At 39.8% G+C, this 25,013-nt stretch overlaps 1 protein-coding gene across 1 annotated transcript in view; it reads left to right on the forward strand.

The window, feature by feature from the left end:
• The window catches only part of LOC117462159 (uncharacterized), an 81,196-nt gene that overhangs the window by 40,370 nt on the left and 15,813 nt on the right, over positions 1 to 25,013 (forward strand). Inside the window, exons 45-63 of the mRNA XM_034104246.2 lie at positions 741 to 1,076; positions 1,818 to 1,949; positions 2,079 to 2,231; positions 3,075 to 3,191; positions 4,037 to 4,210; positions 4,313 to 4,517; positions 6,608 to 6,762; positions 6,833 to 6,945; positions 7,642 to 7,723; positions 7,870 to 8,007; positions 9,708 to 9,870; positions 10,745 to 10,860; positions 11,756 to 11,902; positions 13,632 to 13,745; positions 13,910 to 14,026; positions 16,960 to 17,118; positions 17,382 to 17,543; positions 21,227 to 21,389; positions 21,870 to 22,054. Coding sequence (XP_033960137.1) covers positions 741 to 1,076; positions 1,818 to 1,949; positions 2,079 to 2,231; positions 3,075 to 3,191; positions 4,037 to 4,210; positions 4,313 to 4,517; positions 6,608 to 6,762; positions 6,833 to 6,945; positions 7,642 to 7,723; positions 7,870 to 8,007; positions 9,708 to 9,870; positions 10,745 to 10,860; positions 11,756 to 11,902; positions 13,632 to 13,745; positions 13,910 to 14,026; positions 16,960 to 17,118; positions 17,382 to 17,543; positions 21,227 to 21,389; positions 21,870 to 22,054 — 2,931 coding nt within the window. The remainder of the gene's footprint in view (positions 1 to 740; positions 1,077 to 1,817; positions 1,950 to 2,078; positions 2,232 to 3,074; positions 3,192 to 4,036; positions 4,211 to 4,312; positions 4,518 to 6,607; positions 6,763 to 6,832; positions 6,946 to 7,641; positions 7,724 to 7,869; positions 8,008 to 9,707; positions 9,871 to 10,744; positions 10,861 to 11,755; positions 11,903 to 13,631; positions 13,746 to 13,909; positions 14,027 to 16,959; positions 17,119 to 17,381; positions 17,544 to 21,226; positions 21,390 to 21,869; positions 22,055 to 25,013) is intronic.

A 25,013-nucleotide genomic window follows, 5' to 3' on the forward strand; every position in this document is an offset into this window, starting at 1 on the left:
GGTTAAGAAAAAGATCGAGTAATGGTTAAAAACGACACAAGTGACTTAATTCCATGTCAAATGTGTCAATGTTTGGGTTGAAATACCAACGGAAGTGATGTTACGTATGTGCACAACTTACCTTTCATCCCCAGTTTGTAAACAGATGTTTTGATATCGTTTTGCTGGTTTTAAACACAGTCCTTACTTTCATCCAATTGTGTATCTTTCATTTACCAGCGAGACATGCGAGAAAAACACATTTTCAATTCCACGTAGCAGGGTGAGAAACTGATCTTATTGTGGGTGAATTGTTCCTTTTCAATCAGGTATCTACATGTATGACTAAAACAATATTCATTTTGGAATTCAGTAGTGTCTGACACACATTATGAAGGTTTTCTCCTTTTACAGTTAAAGCCTGAATAAAATAGGGATCCAATTACTATTCAATTATTGATTGTCTAAGCAGTTTGACCTTTTTCACTGCAGACACGTAGAAATGTCACGAAAAGGTCAGGGATAATTACATCACAATAATTAAGACAGGGGCGCTCAATTAAATGGAGCAAATGTTAGTCTAAGTTACATATGATTTTGATTGATGGTGGTTTTCCTGGAAAGTCCAAATGTACTCTATTATAGGTCAATCATTTACCACTTTGGGGCAATTTGAAGGATAAGGAATCTTCAGTCAGTGTTTGTACAAGACGTTCTTATCACTACCAGTGATACTAGTGTTGATATTCTGTCCTTTTCAGGCTCATCTGAATGGCTCAGTGTGGCAGGGCCCTCTGGGTGTTTGGACAGTGACAGTGGACACCAACCAGGAGGATAAAAGGGGTTTCCTGAGGCTGAATGCAAGGGCCTGGCCGGAGCTGAGTGTGGAGGGCGTGCTCCGTCACAACCTCCCCGCCCTGAGAGGGTTACCGCAGCACGGCAGACTGAGGGTCTCCTGCCGGGCTGGTGAACAGCGGTATGACGGGGAGGCCCTCGTTCAGCTGGAGCAGTGCACTGTGGGAGCCAGTGGAGCTGTGATGTCTCAGACAGGCCTGCAGGGGGCGCTGCTGTATCACAACAACTGCACTCTCATTCAGGTACACACACCACATGATCATCCAACTGCTGAGGTCGCAGTAGCTTATCACTTTTAATCTTAATTTCATTTCGAATGTCATTTGAGTTTGATTGCTTCTTACAATGATGTAGCTGCATATACATACAAAACACATGTTTGGAGAACGGTGTAGAATAGTCCACCATGTTTTATGTTGACTTTGATCTGGTAATGAAGTTGAGTTCTCAATTAAGATTTAAATAGATTTGTAGCCATGATTATAATGGCATACAGACCTGCCAAAGCCTTGTATGAATAATGAAAATGTACAAGTAAATCAATGTACTCTTTATGAAGAGGACCAACACATTAAAGAAAAAACACAGCATTCTTTAGCATATGTGAATAAAAAAAGGAACCAAAACATGTCATTTGCAGTTTCCTGAGCTGAAAAGCTTTGTTAAATCCTATTTCACCTATTACTAACAAACAAGACTTGGACGCATGTGAAAGGATACATTGTAAAGCTATCGCCACAGAGCGCTCGGTTTAATATCTTTGGTTCCATGTCACGGGAGTTGGTGGAAAAAAACATGCTGTCTCCTTTTTTTCCGGAAGTGTTATTATACAGCAAAAGAAAATCTAATACATTCTAACATTCATTTGTATGTATTAGTTCTTCAATCAGGCATATCTGCTATTTATTTATTCAAGGCTCACTTAAATAAAGTATATTTAATGATTCAGTGATCACTCTTCGCCTCTCGTCTGCTGTCTGTAGGAGTGGGGGAGTCCCGACAGGATGGAGTGTTCTGGGGCGTTGGTCGTCTCCCCGACTCTAACAGAGTCTCGGGTCTCCATGGTGATTGATGAAGCAGAGTTAAAGGCTTCTGTGGTTCTCAAGGAAACCAAGGTGTGGATATGCATGGCAACATTTGTCCTTTTACATTTGTTACATAAATAAACAATAACAATTCACATTACACAAGGCATTGAGATGAAGTGACATCACGTATCATTTTTCACTGCTGTTGTTTTCCAGGATATCAATGAAGCATCGCTCAGTGTGAACCATTCCGTGTCCGTGTTGAAGAAGATGGGTCTCCCTGTCAGTGCTGCACTCACAATGCATTCTGGGAGTCATGGCAACGGATCGTACTATTACCTGCTACACAGCAGTGCAGGAAGCCAGAAGGTACCCTTTTATAAATCAGTTTAGAATCAAATGAAAGTCAAACAGTATCTGGTCAATCTTTCATTTGGTGGATCATTATGGAAATGTTTTAACACATGATGCATTTATAAAAATGTATAATTTAGTATGTACTGACAGGCAATATAAGATAGTTATTAAAGCAATCCCTCGAGCAATGATTGTTTGAATTAAAGGCATGCTTTCGTATTCTGTGGTTATTACTTATGAATGGATAATTCACAGCTAAAAAGAAAACATATTTTTGAAAAGTATTCAAACAATTATATTATAAAGATAAGAACCAGTTACCTTTTCTTTCCAGTTTCACCAAAAGCTAAAGAAGTACATTTTAAAATCATGACTGAAATGTACCTTTGTAATCATTTCTCACACCACGGATTCCACTTTCCAGTATTGGTTCATTTATAATGAGCAAAACATTTCGCACATCTATGATAATGTAACATTCGGCCTTCAATTTGAAAACAAAAACACTGAATTTGGAATTCATCAATTGATTATTTTAGCAAAATATTAGATTCACAAATGTCGTTTTTCAATATGTCCCCAGTTTCTATTGCCGTTCTAAATGAAAGGCACGATGATACAAAACATTTATTAAATTATGCCAAAGTAAGAAAAGCCCAAGAATCTCTTTTTTTTCCCACTTTCTTTCTGTTCAAAATGCCCTCAGTTTTGTGAATTGATGTGATGAACATTGATGTTTATGTCCCTTTTGATTCTGTATTTTATATAATTGTTCAATAATAAAAAGATATATATATTTATAATGATAGTGAGTTGCCACTGTGTGTAACGGCTGCTCCTCTCCATGTTTTACAGCTAACTCAGGAGATGAGCGTCTCCCAGATGTCTGAGTCAGTCCGAGTGAAGAGTCTCTTCAGACACACAGTGAGCGTCCTGCGGAGAGCGGGAGTCCCTGCAGACAGCAGCATGCAGGTTAGACAGTGAATTGACTTTAAACAGTTCAATGGATAAAGGTGTGCCTGTCCAATTCTTTTTTAGAAGGGCCAAATTCGAAAAATACAAAGTGCTGAGGAGTAGGTGGACATGAACATTTTCTGTCTGACTTTTAATCTAAGAATTTAAATGTGAAAAAATAGTGCTTTCAATCTTAGAAGTGCGTTTTTGTCTTCAACAAACATTTATTTTCTTGATGGACTCATAAGCAGATATTTTCTGGAATAATGGATTAAGGGTTTTGCTTAAAATTGTCAAGAAAATTGGGGCGAAAGTCCAGCCCAGGTTTTAGAAAGTCCAAGGTGGGGGCTTTCTTTATTTCTGCGGGAAAAATTAATTATAAAAAGGTAGTTGATAAACATTTTCAGTCTTTATTATTTTATTCTCTAATGTTCCTGTTTATTTTTTTTGTTCAGTTTAAATCTCCTTAATTCTATCTTTTATGGGTTATTTTCAAGACATAACCTGTGTGTGTGTGTGTGTGGCCTTGTATTACTATACTTGTGGGGACCTACATCTGTTTACACAATCACGTGTGGGGACTCGCCTCCCTTATGGGGACAAATTGGAGGTCCCCATGAGGGGAATAATTAATTTTAGGGTGAAGACTTGGTTAGATTTAGGATTAGGGTTAGGGTTAGGGTTAGGCATGTGTTGGTTATGGTTAAGGTTAGGATAAGTCTCCAGGAAATGCATGTAAGTCAATGTAATGTCCCATGAAGTGATGTATATGTGTGTGTGTGTGTGTGTGTGTGTGTGTGTGTGTGTGTGTGTGTGTGTGTGTGTGTGTGTGTGTGTGTGTGTGTGTGTGTGTGTGTGTGCAGGTGGAGCTGGGCTCAGCAGGAGGGAAGGCCTTCACCTTACAGTCCCAGTTTGGAGGTCAGCAGGCTGGGGTGAGACTCAGGATGACATCTCTCCCAACGAGCAAAGAGATGAGAGGAAGCTTGTGGCACGGCTGGTCCTGGCTGCAGGGGAGGGGGCTGCCCCGCAACATAGAGGTATCATATCGTGGTTATTTACATGATATAGGTTCATCAAACTGGTATTCAAAGAGTGTTTTAAAAAAAGAAAACCTCCTCTCTTCTTATTGTCTTCTTCAGGGCCTGTGCTCCGTCCAGGGGGTCTTCTCTCAGCTCCAGGCGGGGGTCCGGCTCTCTGTGGACGGGCAGCAGCTGCTCTCTTCCGGGCTGAACGTCAGTGTTTCTGACGGACGCCTGGCTCTGCTTCTCTCATTCGCCCCCCCCGCTGCAAATCTGACAGGAACCCAGCACAGTCTGAACACCACGATCACTGCACAGTTCAAAGGTCAGCTCTGGATTCCATGTTTGTGTTTTAATACTATTCCCTACGTTTGGGACACTGCAGTTGTTTATCGGTACTTTTTGAGGTGATGCGATTATTCTCCTTTCTATGGAAGACCTTCAAATAACCAGCACCTTAATAGTTATTGCATTGCAGGGCTTTATCTGGGTTTACATTCAGGCCTTTCATTCAGCTGCAGTGTCAAAGACTGACCTCTATGTCCTTTTGAGGGCAAAAATCAAGACTTTAAAAATACATAGGCTATGATAGTTGAATATTTTAATGTTTTTTTTAACTTGAGGTTAGTAAATAGCGTACGTTTGTGTGGCTCTTTCTGTTCTTTCTGTGGAGTGAAGTCTGATTAAAGCAAAGTGAGAGTGTGTCCTTCAATTTGCTAGCTCATTTGACCTTGGATGGTTAGGGTTAAGTCCTGAGTAAAAAATCTCTAAATTGAGTTAGATTTATACTCAAATCTAACTCAACTCAGAGTTTTCGCTCCCACTGATATGTGAAGCAACCTTCAGTTATGCCTGAAAGATGTCAATTCCATATCTGGTGGTTCACTTAAGACAGGGGTGTCAAACTCAAGGCCCGGGGGCCAAATCCGGCCCGCAACTTCATTTTCTGTGGCCCCACGAGAGCTTGCAAAGAATTTAATATGTTTATTATACGGTTACATGCCGGTTTACAGAAGCACGTTGCCCATAAACGACATGTCCCACAATGCATCTCAAATTAGATTTTTTTTCTCAGAATTTGACTTTTTTTGTCAAAATATGCCTTTTTTCTTAAAATTAGCATTTTTCTCAAAAATTACTTTTTCAAAATGTGACTTCTTTTTTGTTGTTTTTCCAGAATGTGGCTTTTCTTTTCAAATCATATTGTGACATTCTTACTGAAGAGACTTGCAATTATTTGCCCTAGACTTGCTTTCAGACGTAGTTAATTATGAAGTTATTATAATAATCCAATGCAGAGGCAATAATGTAATATAATACATTATTTTATATATATTCAATATTTATTTATGTATTTTTGGTCTTAAAGTTACAACCGGCCCTTTGAGTGCAACCATAATACTGATGTGGCCCGTGATGAAATTGAGTTTGACACCCCTGACTTAAGACATTTATTTCAGGCTTATTGAAGATCCGCCAGACATTCACATGGCAGGGTGACGAACCAGCTGCCTAATGTAAAAAGTTGGAGACTTTTTTTATTATCATTTATAATAGTGGATTGCAAATGGACTATGCTTATGTGCTGTGATTATGCTCATGGGTTTTCTTTGTGCTCATGTGTTCTTCTATGTTTTCATTTCATGCCATCAACCCGCCAGATGGAAATTAGCATCTATGGCTAAATCTGGCACATGTACACGATGGACTCCAGTGCTCATGTTAAATAATGTGCCTGGAATTTTGCGTTCACACCAAAAAGAGAACTTAGTTCCGAGAACTTTTACCGCCATTTTTAGTGCCTGCTACGGAGGAGGTACTCTCCTGAGGAGAACAAAGTTATTCCGGTGTGAACGCGATCTGTACTTAGTTCCATGAGGGTACTAAGTGCTGGGAACCAAGTGCTGGCACCAAGTACGGCAAAGTACTTGGTGTGAAAGCGGCTCTTGTCCCTCCTTGAATAAATACAAAGTATTTACAAAACATTTCAAACCAAATGTTGAACATAATGTCACGGCTTGAGAGCAGAGTACATGGGACCCAAATGCAAAAGGCCGTTTCTTAAAATCTAAATTCTTTATTGGCAGAACGGGCAACACCATAAACTCTCTCAGAACAAGCAACATCCAACACCACTTTTCAAAATACGGGAAAACGGGAAAACAAACTCGGATCATAACACAAGAAATACAAAGGAGATCAAAGTGGAGAGAAAAAGTGATATTGTGCTTTTTGATCAGTTCCAGTCTATTGTTCTTGGGGGGAGGGGCTGGCCAACATTAACATCATGACCACGAACTGTATCTCACACAATACGGTTGTGCGTTCCTCATTTGATGGATTGATTTGAAAAGCCCTTGAATTTGATGTAGAAGATAAGAACCCTGATCACGCTCTTCCTGATCCTCCCCTCAGGTCCTCTGCGCAGCGCCTCCGCAGACATTCACTGTCCCCACTGGAGAGTGAGAGCTGTGGGGGACGTAGGGGGCTGGGGGGCCCACGGGGGCTCCAAGGAGGCCCGGGTCACTCTGAGGCACACAGTCCAGGGACTCGCTAGCCCCACCTTACAGGTGAGGGTCGCACACACACTCTACACCCCCCCGCTGCTCTTCACTGGTGCTGACCCCCTCTCTCTGACAGGTGGAGGCCTGGGGGAGGCTCACTGAGTCCCAGCTGAGGTGCTCCGTCGCCCTGAACCCAGAACTCAGCTCCTCTCTGGCCCTCATCGTGCAGGGACACCACCGGCCCCACAGGTACTGGAAACACTCACATGGAATACATGCACACACTCATACGTAGGCTTATCTCACACCCTCTCATACTCAAGGGTATCAATGGTTTCTTCAGCAAAAGACCCCTTGTAGAGAATATCCCGGGACCCCTCCTATCCCTGGGAATCATTCGACTCAGCTTCATCTTTTACCCTTATAGACAGTAGTTTTAATTGTGTGAAAGAATAACACAATAATCAGACTCAGAAACAGAATGGGAAACAGTCACACTATCTATGATACATATATATTGGTTATAAACCCGCTACAACGTAACAATCTGGCATATTCTATATCTTTTCGCTGATGTAAGGGTAATGTAATAAAACGATATTAGACATGTTTTAAACTATTTGTAGTATCTCAGCACAGATACACAACACAATGCATCACTTTAATGATCTGTACCTATCTGTACCCGTATTTAACGATGTACCACTCTTCCATATATAAAAGAATCATCAAGAAAAAAGGTTTTATCTGACGACTCTTTTTATTTTGAATTGTCACCTGTGTTTTCTTACACTAAAACTTTGACCAAGACTTCTTCCAACATACATCGATGCAACCATGCAGGAAATAACGTGTTTGAAGCTTTGACTTCCCTGGGACCCAGTTCTGAAGCTATCCATGAACTGTTGGATTGAACATGTACATGACAGCCGTTATTTTGTCCAGCAAGGACCTGATGGTGAAGGTGGTGCAGAATATTCCCAGGATGTTGGTGTACCTGCCTCCTCAGCTCAACATCCGCTCTCAGGTGGGGGCTTATTACATTCTATTCAAAGGAGAATGAAGCAATGCAACATGTGTACTGAATATCCCCTGGTATGCTGTTGCTGTGTCACTTGTGTCCATGCACTTGTTGTAGTAATTAGACTGTATTGCCCTCTCTCCTCCCTGCAGCTGAACCAGTCCCAGTCGGGTGTAGCAGCGCTGGTGGAGGTGTCGTCAGGCCGGAGGAGGCTGTGGGCCGTGGGGGAGCTGACAGCCATAGAGAATGGATACAGACAGGCTGTGGAGCTCAAACACTCGTACCCTCAGGTACGGCTGAGCAGGATGCTAGATATGATATGGGACCCTACACTCAATTACATCATCAGTAGTAAAGAGAAATGAACAGGCATTCCAATGGTGTGGGACATGATTGAAATCAGTGGTTGCCTTACCCTAGGGCAGTGTTTCTCAAACTTTTTCATACCAAGGACCACTTAACCAATAAAAAAACACTCGCGTACGACCTAACTCCACAAATATCCAAAAACACATCGTTTTTTTACAAATCGCCTGAAAATGGTACAAACAAGTGGCAACATGTGTGAGGAAGGTGTTATCTGGGCTATATCATGCAATCGAAAGTGAAACTTAAGCTCACTCCATTGCGGAGATATTCCCGCGAGAGTGCGGAAAACTTAAATAAATTAATTTATTTCAAATGTGAAATTTTACCAATATACTCACGGACCACTAGGGGGCGCTCACGGACCACCACTTTGAGAAGCACTGCCCTAGGGGTACTTGAGGGGATTGCAGGAGGTACGTAGAGAGAATAGAGATTGCAATATATTTCAACTAAAATAAAACATTTTAAAATCAGTTCTCATACGTCTGGTGTTCTGCCCCAGAACTATCACAGCTTATTAAAGACTAGCACGCTCAAGTGTCTCATAAAGCTCTAGTCTTCACAAAAGATGTTGCGACTGCTCGAAGTCTTAATATGATTTTGTTATTTCACTCACAAGAAGTGTAGACGTCAGGTTTAATGCATTTGTATTAGGGTGAGTTATACAAGTGATTGAATGTAAGGAACAGCTGGGTTCAATTTGATGACGAAGGGTTTAGCACACAGATGAGGGAGGGGGTTCTTAGAGAAGGGAGACCAGCTCAAGGGGGACACCAGACACAAAAGGTTGGGAACCACTGATTTAGATGATGACATGATCACAAATAGTCAAATATATGATACATACTTAATTACCACACTTTTTTGTTGTTGTATTCACATTTAAGGGGCAACCTTGCAATGTATATATTCCTATGGTCTAAAAACATCATTAACAAGGCTCTTCTCGGTCTAAACAGCAGCTTGAAAACAAATGTGTGATGTCATCAAGAATACAATGTGAAACTGCTCCACTGACATCGAAGTGTAAAAAAGGTAAACAATTAAAAAAATCAAGTTTTATTTATAGAGCACATTTTAAAACGATTTTTGGTCGAGCCAAAGTGCTGCACATATAATAAAGATACCCTACAGTAGAGACACTTTACAGCAAATACAACGACACCCTCTGTCCTCAGAGCCTCTGTCCTCAGAGCCTCTATCCTCAGAGCCTCTGTCCTCAGACCCTCTGTCCTCAGACCCTCTGTCCTCAGAGCCTCTGTCCTCAGACCCTCTGTCCTCAGACCCTCTGTCCTCAGAGCCTCTGTCCTCAGAGCCTCTGTCCTCAGACCCTCTGTCCTCAGACCCTCACATACAAGGAAAAACCTCTGGAGAAAGTTTTGGTATAAAAAGACTAACTTGGATGGATGACATCACAAGATTGAGATGTTCTTCTCTGGTTTCTGACTTTAGAAGGTATAGCTCGTTTCCATAACAACATAGGGAGGGGAGTTCCCCAGACGTGACTTAGTATTGCACTGTAATCCAGGCATGAGCACACACAATGGTCAGATCTTAAAAAGTCTTACATTTGACCAACACAATTACACCCAGTGTTTCAGTGCTGTCCTCTGCTCTGCAGCTGAGGCCCCTCCCCAGGACGGTGGCGGTGAGGACGGTGTACGAGGCGAGCAGCTGGAGCCACCAGGTCCAGCATGGAGCGGTGTGGGGCAGCCAGGAGGTAGTCCTGTCTGGGCTCTACTCTGCCCCCCCAGCACTGCAGCAGGGGAACCACACCCTGAAGGGTAACTGCTGCAGAGCGCTTCCACCTGCACAGACCCCATCACTCACCAAGCCTTCTTACACCAGCTCTAATCCACACGTTATCATGAACATTCTGACTCTCACCAATGTTTTCTATTTAAGGATTAGTTCAAAGTAAAAACCATTTCAACATATACTCATGAGCACACTTGCACACCTTTGAGTGCTGGCAGGTTTGTTCAAAAACATGAATTCTACAGTTGTATAAAACAGGATTTTATTAACAATACTATCATTATTTATAATGTCTTTTTGATTATGACCTTCATTCTTTTAAATGATTATCTTCTTTTTAATTTGAAGATTTAAAGACTTTGCAACAATGCAACATACTTGTTTTGTTACTAACAAAAAGGAAAACAACATTAAAATAGTACGATAAAATAGTGCAATGGAAAAAGGTGCAAGTGAGTAGGAAATACACAAATACATACAAATACAAATAAGATGGAATGAGACAAAACAGAATGTCAAATGAAATACTGTAAAGCATTATGGACTTTTTTAAATAAATAAACGGAACAATATTTGTTCTATTATTTTATATCCACTGCTGCCGCTGCCAAATATGAAGGCATGAACTTCAAAGGTACTTCAGAACTTTTGAAGTTGATATGGGCCTTCTTGACCTTCACATTTTAGAGAACAATGGGATTCATCATTATGAGCCCAAGGTACCAATAACTGTGTGCTTATAGAACACGTGCTGTTATTATTATATTGGGGAAAGAGGCCAAATGTTTTTCCATTTCAATCAAATCTAACAAGAGGGCTGAATCCTAGCCAACATGTGATACATGTAGCAGCTGTTGGTCTTTCATTATGCTCCCCTCTCTCTCTTGTTCTCTACTTCAGTTCAGGTCAGCTGTGTTCCCCGGGGGTCCCATGTGGAGGTGATCCTGGAGCGCTCCCCCCAGGGCGGGCAGGACAGTGTGGGGGTGGGCTGGGTCAGGCACGGCCTCCTGGAGCAGGTCAGACTGTGACTGTGACAATGTGAAGAATTCATTGTATCGTTTTCTTCCTCCCTTTATGAAGTCACAAATGGTCATATTCTAAAGTGATTTTATTTATGTTTGTTTAGACTTTTCTTTCTTTCTTTTTTAAACATAGAACACGTCAGGACTGTGACAATACAGCACACATCAGAACATTTAAATAAAATAAAAATGAAAGCATAGGTAAGGCAAGGCAAGTTTATTTATATAGCACTTTTCAACGCAAGGCAATTCAAAGTGCTTTACAAAAAAATGAAAGACATTAAGCATTAAAAAAGAAAAGCTAATAAAATAAACATTAAGGAAAAATACATGGAACAGTTACAGTGCAGTCTAAAATATGAATAGTTCAATTAAACATTACAAGAAAAAGTACATGGATAAAAGGTACAGGTCACAATGCATCTAAAAGAGGTTAGACGAAAATAAGACATTGTTAAGATCTAAGAGATTTATAACAATCATATTTTTAATATCAATCGGCTTATCCTTTTGGAGCTGGAGTCATTTTCTCCATTTGATTGAAAAATAAATCAGGCATTTATTTGATAATGTATGAGGTTTTCATTTGGTAACACTTTCTATGACTATAAGGCATCATATAAATACTTAGACTGCTTATAGCATTGTATGTTACATTTAAAAGCAATCATATATTGATGTTACTTCAATAATAATAATCATAACACATTTTTATAATGAATAAAGGTCAAGTATAATAATACTTCATAATCATTCACAATGACATGTTATGATAGATAAAAGTGTATAGCTATAAGCAGATAATAGCACGTCATACTGCATCCTGCTCTCTGGGTTCACTCTGTCTCTATTTCCAACTCTCCTCACTAACGTCTTGGCTCCGCTGCAGGTCCGGGCCGAGAGCTGGTGGAGGCGCTCGGAGGAGAGCAGTGAGAGCAGGGTGGAGCTGCAGCAGCCCTTCTCCTCCACCCTCAGCAGCCTGTCCCTGCACAGCCTGACACACAGCGCACTGACGGAGCAGCGCACCAGCCACCAGGTACACGGACACCTTTCATCTTATACTACACTACTCACATATTTTCTCACGTCCCCACGCATCTGTCATTTGAATTGAAACATTTGACAAAGCTCAGGTTCTCATAAAAACATTTTAAATCAAATGGACAAGGTTACTGATTATAGGTCAATGTATTGAAACCACTGGTATAGTAAAGTTGTACGCATGTAGTGCTGCGTACCTGGACTCACATTCAGGTTCAGGTCCGGACTCAAGTCCAGAGGTTCAGGTTCAGGTCCGGACTTATAAGTCCGGACCTGAACCCATGGCTTGTGTCAAGTTGTGTGAGTAACTAAAGTGAACTTATTGTGAGCTAATTATCAATTGAAAATTAACTCATAATCAACTCAAATTCAAACTCATCAGGTTTATTGTGCTCCCTTCCAACTTGTGTCTACATTTCTCTACAAAGTACAAATGTGCCACTTAGTCTACAAATGACTTATGCCAGCAACTACAGTGAACTACTACAAAGTTCAAACATGTATTTCATTTACCAAACTAAAGTAACCAAACAGTCCCTGAGCTGACTGAGCCTAAATCCCTAAAACGTTGCTGAAAGGTAGAGTGTAGAGTAGACTATACGCATTACACTGTTACACACCTACTATACAGTATACACTGTAGTGACTGTACAGTCAGAGTGTACTGTACTGTCTGTGCACCATGTATTTTCTACAATCTACATGTGTACATTATACAGTACATACTACATACATAGTGATGTACATACATACTGTTAGAAATTAAAATCAATGTTGATATGGCGTAATTTTGAATTAAATACACTAATTTAAATCATTTTTATTCTGAAAAAACCGGAAGTTCACACTATTAACTTAATACTTTTATTCTGAAAATTCTTCATTTCCGGTTAGCATTAGCATGTGGCGAAATTCTACATCTTCAAACCGTGAATCGAAGGTGAAATGACATGTGATGTTGTACACTGAGCACACTGGGATTAGCACTCATTTATTCACACTGAATAACGTTCATCAGGGAATGTTTAAATAACCACAGACACCAGAATATACGTAAGTGCTAGTTTTTTTGCGAGTCCAAGTACCGGTTCCCGACGTTCCGGTTTTAACCGGACTTGTACCGAAACTTTTTACAAGTCCAGTACCGGTTCGGCGTACCGGTACGCAGCACTATACGCATGTATTACCTACTTAATGCAAAGGCATTGTCTACTCTATACCAAGTTCAATCCTTTATTAGTGGCCTCAATGTTACATGTAACACTGCAGGGTAGCTGGTGGATTTACTCCAGGTGGAACTAAAGTCTGATTTAACACTTGATTATATTTCACATCATTCATCCACATCTGTAAAGTAACTAAAGATATTAAATACATGTATGGGAGTAAAAGTACACCTTTTACCTCTGAACAATAGTGGAATAGAAGTACTAAGTAGCATACAATGGAAATACTCAGGTAAAGTACAAGTACCTCAAAATTGTACTTAAGTACAGTACTTGAGTAAATGTACTGTAATTAAATTAATTAAAACATACTGTATATCTACTATCATGGACTCACAAAACAGGCTGTAACACCTATGTTTTGCAATAACAATAATGTGTTTGCATCTTTTTTTAAATATGCAAGTCCATTTTTTAACTTTCCTATTATTATAATTATAATTATTATTATATAATAATAATAATAATGATTATTCATTCATCTTATTCTGCTTGCAGACCCATCTGTCATGGAACAACACGGTGCCCGTCAACATCTCAATCAGCCTGAACAAGCAGTGGCAGAACAACTCCAGCAGGGGGCAGGCCTGCGCTCTGTTCTCCACACAACAGGTTGGAAGACCCTCCTCATAGGATGGTACACATGTGTAGGAGAAGTCTTTCTTTATTGTGTTACTTGATCTGTGTGTGTGTGTGTGTGTGTGTGTGTGTGTGTGTGTGTGTGTGTGTGTGTGTGTGTGTGTGTGTGTGTGTGTGTGTGTGTGTGTGTGGTCTAGATGGCAGTGTCGTCTGTCAAAGGTTGTGTGTCAGTGGGTCAGGAGGGAAACTCGTATTCCCAGAATGCAGAGCTCAGATGGGACAACAGGAGCGTCAAACAAGGCTTGAAGTACCAGGTAAACTCTGCAAGCTCGGACCACACAGGAACATGGGCCCCTCTGAAATTCAAGTAATTGGGCCCCTAATCTAGATTTGCTTTACTAATACAGTAGACTGTCTTTCTCCTAAAATTTGTCGAATATCCTTCCCAGCTCCCAGCTCCCTCTTTTTCTTTTCAGACATCCTGATTTATGGGCAGACATAGCAAAGGAAATTCACTCCGTAATGGTTCAGATCAGTACATTTCTTAGGTCATGACTCATGAGGCCGAATCCCCTAGGTTTTTGAACATAAAGCATGGAAACATGTTACAGTAGAGGCAGAACATACAGATATGAACCTGTCCTGAGGATTATGAGGGGCCGTGCAAGCCGACAAAATGAGAAAAGAAAATCCAGAAAATCACATTGTCTGATTTTTAAAGAATTTATTTGCACATTATGGTGGAAAATAAGTATTTGGTCAATAACAAAAGTTAATCTCAATACTTTGTTATATACCCTTTGTTGGCAATGACAGAGGTCAAACATTTTCTGTAAGTCTTCACAAGGTTTTCACACACTGTTGCTGGTATTTTGGCCCATTCCTCCATGCAGATCTCCTCTAGAGCAGTGATGTTTTGGGGCTGTCGCTGGGCAACACGGACTTTCAACTCCCTCCAAAGATTTTCTATGGGGTTGAGATCTGGAGACTGGCTAGGCCACTCCAGGACCTTGAAATGCTTCTTACGAAGCCACTCCTTCGTTGCCCGGGCGGTGTGTTTGGGATCATTGTCATGCTGAAAGACCCAGCCACGTTTCATCTTCAATGCCCTTGCTGATGGAAGGAGGTTGTCACTCAAAATCTCACGATACATGGCCCCATTCATTCTTTCCTTTACACGGATCAGTCGTCCTGGTCCCTTTGCAGACGAACAGCCCCAAAGCATGATGTTTCCACGCCCATGTTTCACAGTAGGTATGGTGTTCTTTGGATGCAACTCAGCATTCTTTCTCCTCAAAACACGTCTGGCACTGCGGGATTTGAGTCCCTGGCGGCGTAGTGTGTTACTGATGGTAGCCTTTGTTACTTTGGTCCCAGCTCTCTGCAGGTCATTGACTAGGTCCCCCCGTGTGGTTCTGGGATCTTTGCTCACCGTTCTTGTGATCCTTTTGACCCCACGGGGTGAGATCTTGCGTGGAGCCCCAGATCGAGGGAGATTATCAGTGGTCTTGTATGTCTTCCATTTTCTAATAATTGCTCCCACAGTTGATTTCTTCACACCAAGCTGCTTACCTATTGCAGATTCAGTCTTCCCAGCCTGGTGCAGGTCTACAATTTTGTTTCTGGTGTCCTTTGACAGCTCTTTGGTCTTGGCCATAGTGGAGTGTGACTGTTTGAGGTTGTGGACAGATGTCTTTTATACTGATAACGAGTTCAAACAGGTGCCATTAATACAGTTAACAAGTGGAGGACAGAGGAGGCTCTTAAAGAAGAAGTTACAGGTCTGTGAGAGCCAGAAATCTTGTTTGTTTGTAGGTGACCAAATACTTATTTTATCGAGGAATTTACCAATTAATTCATTAAAGATCCTACAATGTGATTTCCTGGATTCTTTCCCCCCATTCTGTCTCTCATAGCTGAAGTGTACCAAGGATGAAAATTACAGTCCTCTCATCTTTTTAAGTGGGAGAACTTGCACAATTGGTGGCTGACTAAATACTTTTTTGCCCCACTGTATGTAAAAGGAGAATTTATGTGCGTGAGAGGACCAGTATGAACTAGAAAATGCATTTCCTGCAGAAAATGCGTGTGAATGCTGTAAACTGTGAACATCTATGGCTGAATTTAGCTGAAAATGCAGAAAAAGCTGAATGTGTTATTAGCTGAATGGTAGCTGCTTTTAGCAAAACAAATTAGATGGGTCTGGCTGCAGACCGCAGCAAGGAGGCGGATCGTATAGGGGCGTATCGTATAGGGGAGTATCGTATAGGGGCGTATCGTATAGGGGCGTTTCCTAACTTTTTTTATCCAATAGCAACTTAAGGGATTCCAGCTGCTTTTATAAATCCTCGCAGAAGAAGTCATTGTTCTAGTGATGTGAATTCCGGCTCTTCTTGGTGAGCCGGATCATTTGGCTCACCAAGAAGAGCCGGCTCTTTCGGCTCCCAAAGGGCTCTTCAGTTTACCACATATTATACCTTTTAATTAAATCAAAATGTAGCCCTGTTTTGCCCTGTAAACAGCATTCACACTAATTACGGCCTGTACGGCCCCTCATAGAGTATAGTATGTCCTCTTTAAGAAACAGGCAACATTTACTAAAGTAGCAATAAATACAATGTTACCTATGCCTAAAAATATAGTGGTGCAGTGAAGTATTTATACAGGCCAACTCGTAAGATAGCATTGCAAGGGCTCCCTCGAATAAATATAACCTTCATATTAACACCACTTTTATCATTTTTAAAGCGTAAAGGCAATCCCCAGAAGTATAACACGGTCGCATGGCTGCTCGTTACCTCTGCTAAGCTAAAGGCGCTAATGTTGGATGTAGCAAAGTTCAGTAGTCTCATTTCACTTGTTAGCAACCGCCGTATTTAAGACGCCTAAAGGCTTGGGACAATCACGAGTGAGGTAATTACTTAAGTATTTTATGTCTTAGAACAACATTTGAAAGTCTCATCTCGAAAATCAGCTTGTTCTAACATCAGATTTTGTTTCAGGCATCTAGAAACACGTTCAAATTTACTTTGAGACTGGAATTTTGTCAAATGCTAACTCATTTCCAGGTGTTAGGACTCTTTCCTGCAACACTCTACCAGGATAAACATTATGATTGCTGTTATCTATCCCCCCCTCTCAGCGGTGGGGCCTCAGAGAGCTTTCCCCCTGCAACCCGATGTAAGCTTTAAATCCCCCTGACTTATTCCCTCATGTTTGACTCATGTTTCTGTTTTTGTAATTCTAGAGGGGTCCACGGGGAATGCACAGCCTTCAGGTGAATGTGGGCCTCGATAAAGTGTCCCCTGTGCCCTGTCATTCACACACACTCCTGACGAAGATTCAGACCAACCTGAGGAACCGTCTGGAGCACACAGTGCTGCTGGGCCTCTGCCCCCCCCAGCCTGTGAGTCAACACATCTGCATCATATTCTTCTCACTGCTTTCCTTCACGATGATTTACAGTTTGGTGTTTTACTCCCACATCTGAATACATGTGCAGATTGTAGCTGCTCTTTTGGTAATGTGTGTGGTTCAACTTGCATAGACTCTGAACCCTAGAGGAATCTTTTTTCCCCGTAATTTCTTGTACGATGTCAGACTCCCAGGATGCCGCTGTGCTTGGTTCCTTTCTCCAGCTGTTGTTTATTTTCTCTGTGTGTGTCTCAGACTGTATCTTGGTCAGGATCCCACAGAGTGAACTCGGGAGAGGAGCTGTTTTACTCTCAGTCTCGCCTCTCGGTGACAGGACGGCCCCACCAGTGCAGCCTCACCGTCGCTCTGACCAACTCCTCCACAGCCCAGGGCTCCAACATGTCTCTGTTCTCCAAGGTGAACATCCCCCGGATCAAATCTTAGTTTTCCTTGGTTTCATTCACATTTGTAAACATTACTTTCAATTTTAGAAGCTACCAAATATATTTCGGTTGATTGATTAATCTTTAGATCTACAAAATGCAGTGGTGGGAGAAGTATTCAGGTCCTTCACGGAAGTAAAAGTACTAGTATATTAGTTTATTTAAGTATGATCAGGAAAATGTCCTGAAAAGGTTGTTTTAGGTGTCAAATATTTATAGCATAGTAACAAGTACAATATTAACCTTTTAAATCAATCGGAGTAGAAGTATAGAGTGGCACCAAGAGAAAACACTCAAGTAAAATACCTCAAATGTTTACCTAAGTACCTAATTTGAGTACATAGATTTTGATAAAATGTCAGAATATAGTCAGAAATGTCCATCCCAGTTTCTAAAATACCATGGTGATATCTTGTTATTGTCTTTTTTTGTAAAACTCCCAACGTCTTATATTATATACATATAAAACAGAAAAGCAGTACATCTGTACATTTGTTTTGGTGTCTTAGTGAGGACCAAGTTTACAGTATACAGCGTAAGGACATGTGGAAAGTAAAGAGTTGAATCTCACTTCTTAAAAGGTTCATAATAACATGATCTGGATTAGGCCAAGGCTTTAGCATTTATTTGTGATAGTACATAACAGTACAACTTTCTCTTTTAAACCTCTATTATTGACATTTACATAATTGACCAGATGGTTGATACCACTCACCATCAAGAGTATTAAAATAATATTTTCCCAAGCTTTAACCTGAAGTGAGATATCCTTTTCCAACAAAGAACTGAAGCTGTTAGCTATGCTAAACCTTTTTTGCTCCATTAAAAAGCAGTATTTTACCTAGCAGAACTTGGGTTGCCGGTTTATTGCTGCCTTGATCTATTGTATTATTGTATGACTATGATGAAACTGAACTAACCCTTTTAAACCCTAAAGTCACCCATTAACACAAGCTAAACAATCAATTGTGTCAATGGTAGACTAGCTAACCTGTATTTTGCAAGGTAAAATTACTTTGGAGTAAAATTAAGTCTGGTGACATTGAATAAAGCGTTCATAAAATAATTTGACCGTCATCAAATGTAGCTAATTGTGGATAAGTTGCTCGTAAAAGTCAAAATTTCCATTTATGCTACGGTTGATTAGCTTAGACCAGGGGTGGCCAACCCGCGGCTCTCGAGCCGCATGCGGCTCTTTGCCTAGTTTCATGCGGCTCTTCAGTTCATATCGAATTGTATATGTGTGAGTTTGGGGGAGAGACACTGACTCCTGACTAGTGTTGCACGGTGTACCGATACTTGAAAGGTATCGCGATACCCTGCCGTTAAAAACGTTACGATTCCTCCGTTTCATTAGTATCGGTACTTTAGGAATGATGGAGGAAAGTACTCCGGTGAGAAAGCGTCGTTTTAATAAGAGCCGTGTGTGTTCAGCGCTCTGCTTCCACTCCCTGCACTGCAGCGTGCCTGCAGTCCCTCCCCTCTCAAGCACGCTCAAGTGCCTCCCCTCTCTCGTGCACGCGCGAGCTGCCAGAGCATGTGAGAAAACGAGAAGAATGGCTGCAAGTGGGAGTGCAACTGCCGCTGCGCCTCGGCTTGTTGACAAAAAAGACGCCAGAAGCGAAAAGTATTTTAACTATATCTCTGACAGTGAGGGCAAGCCCACGGACACCACGAGGCCTGTCTGTGAGAAATGGATTAATTTTATTTAACACGAATTCTTGTCATTTATTTTATTTATTGTTCTCATTTTTAAAAGTTTGTGTTCGGGTGTGAAATAAAGCACAATAATTACATTTAAGACTGTTTCCCTTTTTTTTTTAAGAAAAGTATCGAAAAAGAATCGGAATCGCAATTCTTGACTTGGTATCGGTATCTAAACCAAAATGTTGGTATCGTGACAACACTACTCCTGACAGTTAACCCTGATATTTAGTAGGTCTGTTAAGTACTGAATGCTGATCATTCTGACGTAATTTGGCCGGTCAAAGTTGTTTGGGCTCGGATCAAATCGCTCCGTTACTTTCGTCCCGTGTTACTTTCGTCCCGTGTTACTTTCGTCCTGGCTCCCGGTGTGTATGTGTGGTGTCAGGTGACAGTATGAGAGAATGACAGCGCGTCTAATTTTGATGTGGCCCAAGAGCCAATCACAATAATACCTGCGATGCAGTGAACCAATTTGAGTTGGGGGGGTGGGGAATCGTTGATTAAACATCCAGTGTTTCCCCTACCATTGACTTGGAGGGGCGCTGCGCCCCGCCAACAAAGCCCCGCGCCAAGGTGTTGATACTATATATCATTTTTTTTTAAATAAATATATAGCACCAAATTGCAAATAATCTATAACTACTATCACTTTTCACATTGAACATTTGCTCTTTTATTAAATAAACTAAACGCTTTCATTTTAAGTTGTGAGTTTAGTGTGTTTGACCCTAAGAAACACTGATGCATTAATCAATAACAATAATCCACAGCTCCTCTCTCTGCTCCAGAGGATTTAAAAAATATATTTCCCAATGCCACAAAAATGCATCAGTGACGTGGTTGAAATCTTGTCTCCAGAAAACAAAAAACTGAAACAACCGGTATCAGTGACTGTTTGTTTGATGTGGCTCTTTGCAGTAACAGAGAAAACATGTGGCTCTAAACCTCTGACTGGTTGGCCACCCCTGGCTTAGACTATGCTAAAACCCAACTGAAGCACCTCTTAAAGCGGACCTATCATGCAAAATGCACTTTTTGATGTCTTTTCTACATAAATATGTGTCCCCAGTGTGTCGGGGAACTCACGCAGCGTCAGAAAATAAAACCCTTTCTCTTTTCCTCCGTACCCAAATCTTTAAAAAACGGGTTTACAACGAGCGGATACAGATTTGCTGCCTATATGACGTAATTTCGGATGGTGAACTCAACAGAAAGTTGCTATCAGAAACAATGCCTGACGTGTTTTGGACGTAATCTCGTCTTTGTTTACATTAGCAAGCCTCGCTAACACTCAGAGCTAACCTGTACTGGAGAGCACATGTGTTTTAAAAGCAGGAAATAAAAAAAGGAACTCACCTTGTGATACACCCACAAGAGAAAAAGCATTTGAGATCCATATTGTTTCAGAAATAATCCTTGATGTGGTTTAGAACAGGATGGCGTTTAATCACGGCAGAATTTAACTTTATCTCCGGTAGAATTCTGATCAGGCATTAGCTCCGCCTCTTTTTTTTTTTTTTTTAACCTAAGGACCCACCATCCGCGTTTCTCTAACAGGACTGGAATAGAGGGATATGAGGGATGTCTAAAATGCATGATCTGTTTGTATTTAGTAAAACACATCATAGACATGTTTTTATATATTTTTTATATATCTGAGACCCATAATATATGCCTTTTTTAAAATAGCATGATAGGTGCACTTTAAGCTCAAAATTACAAATTATTTAGTTTGTTTAAAAAAATAAAATGTGTGTGAAGATTACCATTTGTGGCATTATCGGAGGTTGTTTGTCAAACTTTTGTGAGTCTTCCCTAATTGCCATGCAATACTCAAGGAAGTTACAGTAAGTCTAAAACACATGCATGCTGTATTTTAGATTTGTGTATATCTTTGTGGGTTCTTATGAATACACAAGTACAACAATGTGTGTGTTGTACACTTCACAGTCTAGGATTGGCAACTGGAGTGTGGAGGTGGGGGGCAGTGTCCTGTCTGGGCCCCGGGGGTCCGGTCTCCAGGTGCAGGCCAGACTGGACGACAGAGAGAAGATCTGGCTTAACGGGACGGCAGAGGGACCATGTCTGCAGAGCACAGCGGGTTATATGAACGGTGAATACATCTGAAAAATAAATATGGATTTTGATATTGCTCTAAAAACCCACAACTTCTGCAAAAAAAAACAGAAGAAATCAAGAAGAATATTTACTTCAGCCTAGTCAGAGTAGCCACTAAACACATTCTAAGGAAATAATCAAAAGATGATTACCTTAAAAACATTAAATGGAAAGAACTTATACATGAAATATATGGAATGGAAAAAATAACCATGATAATTCCTATTTTTGTGTTGGGGACAATGGGTAAACACAAAATATTAGAAATTACCTTTGGTTAGATGTTGACTATATATCCGTTTCCTGCTAAATATATCCCATCATCATTTTTGAGTTCTTCTTACAGATTTGTTTAGGTATCATCGTTTTAACTGTATTTCATTTGTATTGCGTTTGCTCTGTAAAAAATGAATTTCTTAAGAAAAAAGAAGTTGAATCTAGGATTATTTATATTTGAATTTGAATTTATGTCCAGGTGTGAGCGAGGACATCACAGTTGTGGCATGTGTGGGAACAAATGGCAGTGTGACGCTGGATGTGCAGAAACGAGACAGCAGCAGCACAGACCCTGAGACTTTGGGCAGTGTGTGTTTGGGAGCAGCCAATCAGAGGCTGAGGCTGAGAGCAGGAGGCTGTTTGGAAAGTCTGACAGCAGTGGAGGTATCACCAAGACAACAACAGCAGATACATTAATATTACCATAAAGCATGGCACTTTTTAAAATACTAATACTCATTAACAAGCCTACAAACACTCATAGAGAATACAGACATGCTGTATAAACCAATTAATGATAGAAGAAACATAGAACACTTAAGTGTGGGGGATTTTATATTCAAATAAAAATAAGCAGTATTTTCTAATTACTTTGTATAAAAGAAAAGGAAAAAGAAGTACAGTTGCAATCCAGTCTCACGGCATTTCGTGTAATAGTCACAAAATTAATTTAATCTATTGATTCGTGTTCACCAACACGATTTTCCAATTTTTTTCGTGTCATACACGATTTTAAAAGCAATGTATTTCTATTGGTAGTGTGTTTCGTGCCTGCACCACGTGTTTTTGTCCGGTCGGGTCTTGGAAGACCGGAAGCTGTGTGGTTCATAAAAACATTTTCTTACTCAATATCAAGCCACCATTATTGTTTTTATTTTAAATTGTATAATGTCGGACTTTTTTTGTCGTCCGCGAGGAAAATAAATGGGGCTCAGAGCCTCAGAATACTGAAATCTGTATTTTTAAAAAATCTTTTTTTCCTTCTAATTTGTTATTATTTGGTGCAGGCACGAAACATACTACCAATAGAAATACTTGCTTTTAAAATCGTTCTGTGTCAGAATACTGAAATCTGTATTTTTTTTATCTGTTTTTCCTTCTAATTTGTTATTATTTACATTGCTTTTAAAATCGTTCTGTGTGACACGAATCAATAGATTAATTTGGTGACTATAACACAAAATGCCGTGAGACTGGGTTGACAGTAGATATGTAATTGTAAAAAAAGTAATTATCAAATTAACCATGTCAGAAATAGAGATATTTTTAAAAAGTCAATACAAATATTTGAAGTTATTGGTGAAAAGTCTGGTTGTCATTTATCTTGTATTATATCACATTTTTATTATTTAACAGAAAAAAATATTTGAGGCTGGGCATAACATTTTTTTCGAAAGTTTCGTTCCCCGCTTTACAAACGTTATTAGTATAATTATAATTTCAACAATATCTAAGAAACTCTGCAACCCATTGAACGTTATTCATTATTTTAAATAACATTTTCTTTTACTTTGTGGAAAATAAACCATTATCATGATTCCAGAATGTGCTTTACTCATAATGGTTTACATATCTGGCACTTCAAACAGCCCGTTCAAACCACAGCACAAATACATAAGTAATTAAATGTTGTATTATTTAATTATTAATCACCAATTTGGCAATTTGTTCTGTCAATGGAAAACATACAAATATTCTTGATTAACTGAATCAGCGACACAGAAATCACTTTATTAATATTACTATAATTTAAATGATACCTAAAAAGGTAGTGATGCCGTCACTGTGAATTCTTATTATTGGTTTGTATATTAACCTTGTTTTCTGTATAACATGGTGAATGTTAACTTTATTTAGATGGTATGAAGGTAGATATGGTGCAAAATGCGAGAGCGTGTAAAACCTGATGTGAGCACTTGCAGAAAAAAAATCTGAGCTTGTGTGCATACATTTACACTTGTATAAAATATCCAAGTAACTGTGAACCAAATGTACACTTGTATAAAATATCCACGTAAATGTGAACCAAATTTACACTTGTAAAAAATATCCACGTAACTGTGAACCAAATTTGAAGTCAAAGAAGAAAAAAAAAAGTTTTGTAGCTTGTAGAAAAAAAATGAACTTAGTGATGAAATGTTCACTTGCAGAAAAATACATATTTTTGAAATATATTTTCCATTACAACTGCAACTTGGTTATTACAACCTCTCAAATCAGTCATTACAACTTGACGAATCTGCTTGTGGCAGTATAAATCGACGAATCTGCGGTCTTGACTTTTGCTACACTTCTTGCGATAAATGTGTCGCAAAAGTAATTTTCACCTGTATATGTGGGGGGATTGGAGCGAAGGGGCGGAGCTATCAGAACGACGAGGCTCGGGTCAGTCACACAGTCACAGCCACAGTCAGGTCGAACCGGATGACTGCGGTTCGTGTCACTACCAGTCTGCTGACATGGCGCATCAATCAACGGTAAGTTTTGCCCATTACTTGCCCAGTATTACTTTGAATATTATTATTGTGATTGAGGATTAAATCCGCTTTGAAGACCACCATTTTATATCGTGCAGTTTAGCAGCAAAATAACGTCAGTCAGCCAGCTAACGCTAGCTTTGTTGAGTTTATGCTAGCTAAACAAGTAGGCTAGTGGTTGTAGTCTACAGCAGTAATTCATATATTGCCTACTGCTTTGGCACTAATGGTTGATAACCGTTCATGAAAATAAAACCAATTGAACTGTACTAAAATAATGACAAGCTTTATAATTGTCTTGGGCTCCTGCTGTGTTTTTAAAGCCTTTGGAAATTATCCATGCTATTTTCTATTTAGAACGAAGACTTCAGAATCTTAAAATCCCTTAACGTTTGTATGCAATTGTGCTAAATTCAACTCTGGAATCAAGCAAATATTAATATGTTTGCATGGCATTAGTTATTTATATTTTACCATCACTGAACTATACGTTTAATACATTTAAGTCAAGCTAAGGTACATGTGATGGTAGCTAGTTAGTACGCTTACCTGTGAGGCCTCCTCCAAACAGCATGATAACCAGACTATCATTAAAACTAAGTACCAGTTCTAGATCCTTGACTTTAGACAAACAATTCAAAAGACAACATGTATATAAAGAACAATCTTTATTTGAAGGTGCCTCTTAACCTGAGATATTAGTTATACAGTAATAGTATTGACAATCTAAAAAAACTGAGCAACTCAACAGTCAACTTTATATTTCTTATTGTCCAAAGCAATTTTTTTTTTTTTTTCATTTATCCCCTTCTACAGTTGCACTACGTTTTGATAACAGTTAAATATTATTTTGATAATAACATATT

The sequence above is a fragment of the Pseudochaenichthys georgianus genome, chromosome 17 (assembly GCF_902827115.2).
Source record: "Pseudochaenichthys georgianus chromosome 17, fPseGeo1.2, whole genome shotgun sequence".
Taxonomy (NCBI): Eukaryota; Metazoa; Chordata; class Actinopteri; order Perciformes; family Channichthyidae; genus Pseudochaenichthys; species Pseudochaenichthys georgianus.